Here is a 7,431-nt window from a genome sequence, read left to right on the forward strand (position 1 = left end):
CCCCCCTTGAAAGGGGGGGGGGGGGGTCCTAAATGGATCTCAAGACTTAGCCTAAAAAATTGATATGATATAACATGTTAATGGGTTGGTAGGGAAGTAACTCCTAAAAAGCATTTAACACTAACCAACTGTTATGGAACCACCAATTTTTAATGGAAATCCTGTAGCTGCCACTAGTTCTGTGTCGTCTTGGGCAAGTCACTTAAATCTCTGTGTCCTAGTACAGTACAACACTGGCCTCACAGATGTGTTATCCCCTGTTTGTAAGGTGTAACATACTGTAAATAATTGTCTGCTTACATATACAAGGTTATTTAGTAACTTGAAGACCTCCACACTCAGCAAGTGCTTGATGGGGAACAGTTTGTGGAAGGAGTAAAGCCTGAAAGTTGTTCTTTCCTAATGTTTGTTCTTTTTTGCTTGAACAGTGAGCAGGGTATTAAAATGGAGTCTGGTCCTTAGTGAAATCAAAAGATAACAATATTGAAAGTGGAAGAGAGGGGGAGTGAATAGGGAGGAGTGGGGGGGAGATAGCATGCAAAAATCCTGTCCTTGAGCAGGTGGACAAAAAATAGACAATATTTTAACAGTTGGATATGGGGAAAACTATGAGATTGTGAAAGGGAAACAGTAGTGTCAACCCTACTGTTACGTGGCTTGGACAAAGGCCACCTTGCGTTCCACCAGCCTTGGAATCTGTCAGCAGCAGATTAGGAGCATGCATGAAACTCCTAGTAGTATTCGCAACTCACAAAAAAGGCCATGTGAAAGATGCCATTTCTTCAGATTCTTGATTGTACTTTAAAAATACAGGTCAGTTTGCTGCCAAAGTGCACCATATGGCTGACTCCTATGACTGCTAAATCGGTTCATCTTTTAAAATATGACAGTTTCTAGTAATAGAGACTAACATAAAGGAACTAAAAATAAGCGCCTATTCTAATTGTTAAAACGTACAAACAATAAATGAAACAGATGACAAATGGAAAGTATGAAAATCCAAAGAATACGCCAAAGCTTGTGGAAAGCAAATTCTCAATGTAAATAAAAATCTGTTGCTGGCCATATAAGGTGGCTTGTGGAAGTGGTCATACACAGTAAGCCTGGTGAGATAAATCATTCCATCAAAGCCTTTTAAATAATTTTGATGGATAATATTGACGTTTGTTTGTTTCTAAGCATTAATTTTGATTTTTATCAATTTTTAAATTTTCAGGATTTCACATAATTAGGGGCGTGAGGGACAAACAATGACAAACGTAACTGCTGTAGGACTGCTGCCAGCTGAGTGGCAAAGCTGCCATTAGTCCTAGCCACATTGAGGAACTACATGGTGACTTAAGGGAATGACATTTTTATACATCTTTGGTATTTATAAGCGTTTAGGTTCTCTTACAGCACAGACTAGCATCAGCTGCAAAGATAAAGCAGCAATATGTTAATTGGACTTGAATGCCAAAAACAACCTGGAGGTTTGTTTTGCAGTGTGCATTAAGATCACAGGAGCTGTCAGTAGCCAAGGCTAACTTAAAAGTATATGATGGTATGATTTCAGTACTTGCTGGACAATATAAATTATAAGCAAAATACGTTGCCTAAAACTTTTTGAGCAATAAAAGCAACAGTAAGACAAATTGCAAGGAAAAGCATACATAAGCCAAAAACACTAACCTTTGGATACATTATTCCTATTGTACCCATACAAACTAAATAAAAGGCATTTAACTAATTTACTGTGCACTTCTGTATCAAACCTGCTAAAAATAACTTCAGTTTTGAAGGAGCAGGATGTCTTTTAGCTATATTGGCCCTGGAAATAGATAAGGCAATTCAGCTTGTCCAGTGCCTGCTTGTAGAGTATATATAGAAACTGTAAGGGGATTAATAAAGCAAATAAGGGGAAAAAGGTATCCTTGCCAAAGGCATGGTAACCAAGTTGTATGAACTCCATGGTAGCCTTTGAAGAAACCAGGCAAGTTGCGTTTGTATAGTCACAAGCCATATAAATGGAGTACTGGAAAAGCTCACTATTGCATACAAGCAGTGGGTGATATATTTTTCTGACATGGCAAAAACAAAAATATTTTTAGTACTTGATTCTAAAGAGTATACAATCAGGTACTGTGAAATAAGGAAATCAGGTACTTCACCAAATTCTGGACACCCACAGCTAGAGAGAGCTGGTTGAGTACTGTTTAGTATCATCTCTGAAGCAAAGTATCCATAAAAGGAGAAAGACTTACTGACAGAACTTGCAGGTACCAGCATGATACAGTCTGTCATTCTGCTTTGCAGACGGAAAGGTGACATGGCAGAAACTGGGACAAAATCTCCCTCACCTATTAACTAGATTCACTTCTCTGGTTCCAAATTAAAACAAGCTGAAATTGCAATTGATTACAGTATTATATGTGGGCTGCTGCTTGTCCTGCAGAGGGCTTCAAGTCAACCTAAAGAAGTAAAAGCATGACAATAAATGCCTACACCAAAGTGTATTAAGACTTGTAAATTGAAAATTATTTAATGCATCTTGGGCAGTAGTATAAGATGGGGCATCTGAGGCAGCAGCCCAAGGTGTTGATGTAGGAGGGGTAGGGAGTAGCAGCTCCTGCTGTGGCTGCATGACTGTGCCAATGAGACAGTGGCAGCCAGAAGTTGCTATCACCTCCACACACTACAGCTGCTCAGAGCACCATACTGCCTCTTTGTGCCTCTGGCATTGGGAATGGAAGGATCTCTATGACAACTACTAGACAGATGCAGCATGGACATGGTTACCACAGCATGATGCAGTCAGCAAGGATCTGGTGACCAATCAATCCATCTAAAATAATTATGGGAGCTAAGAGAACAGCCATGCCATGTGCTATACCAGTGAGATGAGATTTGGACCGTTACTTGTGCAATGAGTAACTGTGATGTCAAGGTTGTAATTGTCAGTGGAATGAAGATGTGCCCAAACTGAAAAAAGATATCCTGTGACAACTGTCACATGGGCAAAGGTCACCCATTTTATTTAAGGACTGAGGCTGTTCAAATAGAAAATGACCATAACCCACTAGGGTACCTTTTTTACAAAGCCACTTCTAGTGGCCCCTGAAACTAGAAAGCTAAAATTCCAATGTACAGCACAAGAAAGGGACTTAATGTACCTGATTCCTCTTTAAAATAGGTTTGCAGTATTGAAAGAAGGTAACTAAAAAAGAATGAGATGCTTAACCTAATAGTCAATGTTTTCCATTTCTTTCCTGCATTTCTAACTCGAATATGAACTAATTTTATTGTGGGGCTTTAAAGAAATAAGGGCGCAAACCATAACTTTATTTGCAAATACTCATGTTTATCATTCACATTGGCTAGAGACACTACAGGAGAAGTGAGGCTTGCCTTTCCAGTCTGCATGATAAAACAATAAAAGGTAGTTGAATCAGTATCTTGAAGCATAGTGTAGTGGCTCCAATGGCCACATTGACATAGCTTCAGGACCAGTGGGGATTTAAATAGCTTGTATATCAAAGTGCTCTGAAATAGAAGCCTATATCTGAAAAGCTAGGACCACCATGTACTGACCCAACAAAAGCAAGGATAGCCAAGGCTTGGTGACCAGTTGTGATACGTGGAAAGGAGGAAGCTCCATGATTTTGGGGGGGATGCGAATAGCAATGGACCTTTTCATTAACCCTCCCCCCCCCAAAAAATTGCCTCACTGTTAGTAATTAATGTTCATATTTCTGTTAAGTAGGCAAACTGGCAGACACTTCCATAGTAGCCATAAGCAACTAGACTTTGAAGCATTTTCAACAGCCCTAATATCCCAGTTTAGAGAGCCTCTTGCAGACTTCGTCATTGTCTGTGCAGTTTACCTGGGAAATGAGGTCAGTTGCATTGAATGACCACCATACTGCTGTCTTAATCTGAATTGAAAGTTAAATGCTGAGAGAGAGAGAGAGAGAAAGCAAGAGGAAAGAGAAAAATATATGGTTAGCTGTTTATTGATAAACACATACTCCCACAGGAAGTCTAATAGCTGCTCAGGACAATATTTAATGTCAAGACCAGAAGTGTAGCAATCACAGCTCTGCTCCTGGGTTTATGCCATGCCCATCACAACTGTGTGATCAGCCAGTGCTGCAGTCAGCTATTGTGCATCCTCCCACAAAGGTAGTGCCTAGGGCTGCTTCCGCAGTCACATCCCAGCCCTCAGTTATGATACTGAGACACGCACACACCTTGGTACATACAGTAGTAGCATTACTATGGTCAGTGGTATTAAAAGGAGTAAAGAATTAAAAAATTAGAATTAAAAAAAAAAAAAGTTATGCAAAGGTCACAAGTGTGCTATGACTGACAAGTTTAAGACTTCTAGAACTGCAAACCAAAGACGGATCATTTCCTAAAAGCAAACCATTCACTTGCAAATAAGCTACACATGTTGGTCATAAATGCTGCTTACAAACGGGGAAAAAAAAAAAAAGGCATTTTAAACTCTGCATACCCCTGCACTGAGCCCAGCACACGCCCAGAAGAGGCACTGGGTTAAGCTGGACCCAGCTCATCCAATATTTGTATAGCCCTGGTGCTTAGCGGATCTTTTTCTGTACTTGTATCTAATAGTTGATTGAATCCACTTTAGATAAAAGCACCAAAAAGCCTTGCTGAAGCACCAGGTCTAAACAGATGCTGTGGAGCTGGACTGAACTAACCCACTGCTGCTCCCGGTAACGTGCATCTTGTTTTGTTGTTTTCTACATCTGTCAACAGCCAAAATGTAGTGGTAGGAGGCAATATTTTGCTGAAACCACCAAACATTTGCCCATTACAAACAGAAACGAGACAAGAATCTAGAGGAGGGTGAAATGCATGCACCCCTGAAACTTGGCCACTGGGACAAAAAAGAAATGCAAGTCTAGACGTGATGATAAGGCATTAGAATAGAATCTAGGAATATCACACTATCAGGAGAACCACGTACTAGGAAATCTGTCACAAGAAAGATTCACGTTGGCTTCAACATCATATAGTCTTGTGTTTACCTCACAAACTTAGTACAGTATTGCACAAAGCCTAAACAAACAACCCTCCCAATCCAAGAGTTAGTTACCATGGCTACTAACCAAGTTAAAAATGATCAAAAAAATATATTGGAAAGGAGGTCTGTGTGGATGTGTGTGTGGTTATGATTATGTGTAGAAATTATTTTAAGGAAGTATAAGAACATATTAAATATAAGTAGGTTGTGATGTGAATATTCAGTCTTAAACCAAATGTTACAGAAATGATGGGACATTATGTCGTTTGGGGAGTTTAAAGCCTATATTTAGGAACTGTTCATTAAATAACTCTATGTTTAGAAACTGCTTAATAAGTGGAGAGCGTGTGTGGAAGAATAATAAAAACTGAATGTTATGCCGTCTATTATGATTAATGGTGAGCAATACAATTATTTCAGTAACTTACAGTAAATCATAACCTCCCTCTTTTATAGAATGTTAAATATATCGCAGAATGAGAAATAGTTTTTAAATTGTTCCAGATAGTGAAAAAGAAATAATTCTGTGTAAACTTGTTGGCTACAAATGTCCAACTCGGGATCCTTAAAATTCTAGTTTGTTAGGCAGATTTAAACACTGTAATCATAAACCTTGGGGCTGGTCCCCACACACACACATGCACACACACAGTAGCAGGCTACAGAGTCAGGTATACCTATCCTACAAGCACTGGAGTCTGCCATGGATGGCCAGTCGAGGCTTCTTTCAGCGTGGTGTTATCCTCCAGAAGGGGGTCGCCGGCTGGTCCTTCTGGCTGGACAGGTCTGGTCGAGTTGGAGATCAAGAGGGCGCCACTGAGGGTCACTTTTCACTGCCTTTTATCTGTCCCTGGCAGACTTTGGTGACTCCTCAGTTTTCAGGTTTGCCCAATCCAGGGGTCATTTGACCCTCGTGGGACTTCCCCCACCCCCTCGGTGGCTACTGGACAGCATGTGTCAGCCCCAGGGGTCGTCCGCATGTACATGCAGGTTTGGGAGTCCGTTGATGAATTTTGAATAGGGCTCTGGGAGCAGTTGATCTGGAGATACTCAGCCCAAAAGTTGGTCCCCGGCGTTGATTAACTCAGCAATCACTGATTCACTTGCTCTTTCAGAGGCCAGCCTGATACAGGGAAGGGCAGTTTGATTCCTGCCCTTGTTAACATTGTTACAGTGTATAATTTATTTATGAAAAACACATTCAGTTGAAAGTTGAAAGGTGAGGAGTATAAAATATAAGTTACAAGTGCCAAGGCACACAAATACATAAAAATACCAAAATACAAGGGGAGATACAAAATGTGCGCGCACACATTTTAAAATACAATTCCTTAACTTAAAGCGAAAGAGAGACGAAGGAAGAAAAGGTAGAAAAAGAGAAACATATCCAAAGAAGGGAGAGCAAATGCAGGCAAGAGAAAAAGGGGGCTTTCTGCTACATTATTCCCCCCACCTTGACATCGGCCTTACACAAGGGTGATGTCACTATATTGTTTGAACACCATTGTTCAGCTATATAGACAGGAGGTGTGTCATCTTCAGCTTGTTTGAAGTTAAAACAAAACTTAGAGAGTTAAAAGATATTGACAGAGAAAAGCCTTGGGGGGCGGAAGAGAAAATAACATAACGAAGTTATGTTTTTTCTCTGTACATAAGAGAAGTACAGAGAAAAAACAAAAACAAAACAACCCCCCCCCCCAAAAAAAAGTACACATGACCCTTAATAAATATCCTTTTGCTAACCAAGTGGAATATAAAACCTTTTGGGAATTGCTGCCTTTGTTTCAAATATCAGAACAACTTTCCAGTCCAACCGGATGGAAGTGTTCTGGTCTGGGATCCACAGACAGGTCCAATTTTTAGAGGAGGTATTACCAATTACCCTTATTATATCTTTATGATATCATATGTATTTAAACTGTGACAACTTAAAACAAACCAAACAAACAAACACAAAACATATAACAAGACAACACAAATAGACAAGACAATTTTTGCCATGGCTGTGATGAGGAAGATGCTGCTGGTGGTAATGAGGCCTCACGGTTTGTCAGTCACCTTTGACTGCACTGTGGCTTCTACAAAAGAAAACAAACACACGCAAACCAGCCAAGGAAAACTCCTTGCAGTGGCTGATTATTCATGTTTACAAATTGCAATGCTGACATGTGCAGTGGCAGTGCACACAGCATTTTCCATTCTTGGGGGTGCTTTTCTTTTATACTGAAAAAGTGGAGCAATAACCTACAGGATGGTGGCCATCCTAAGTTGAGGATTTTTCTGGCCTTTTCCTGCCTCAACATCGAGGTGGGCACTGATCAGCCCGTCCGATGCATATTTTCCAACGGCTCAGAGCCGTTCCTTCCTGCTAGCCACGGAGGGTGGCCGGCAAGATTAAGAGA

General features: G+C 40.4%; 1 protein-coding gene across 2 annotated transcripts in view; it reads left to right on the forward strand.

Moving 5' to 3' along the window:
- The window catches only part of TES (testin LIM domain protein), a 52,194-nt gene that overhangs the window by 30,942 nt on the left and 13,821 nt on the right, over positions 1 to 7,431 (forward strand). The window contains exon 2 of one of the 2 annotated variants that reach the window (XM_025204180.1): positions 4,634 to 4,718. The exons of the other annotated variant lie outside the window; for it this stretch is intronic. Within the exon in view, the coding sequence (XP_025059965.1) occupies positions 4,678 to 4,718 (41 nt within the window). The 5' untranslated portion in view covers positions 4,634 to 4,677. The remainder of the gene's footprint in view (positions 1 to 4,633; positions 4,719 to 7,431) is intronic. 2 annotated transcript variants of the gene reach the window in all.

Source organism: Alligator sinensis, unplaced genomic scaffold (genome assembly GCF_000455745.1).
Source record: "Alligator sinensis unplaced genomic scaffold, ASM45574v1 scaffold65_2, whole genome shotgun sequence".
NCBI classification, from domain to species: Eukaryota; Metazoa; Chordata; order Crocodylia; family Alligatoridae; genus Alligator; species Alligator sinensis.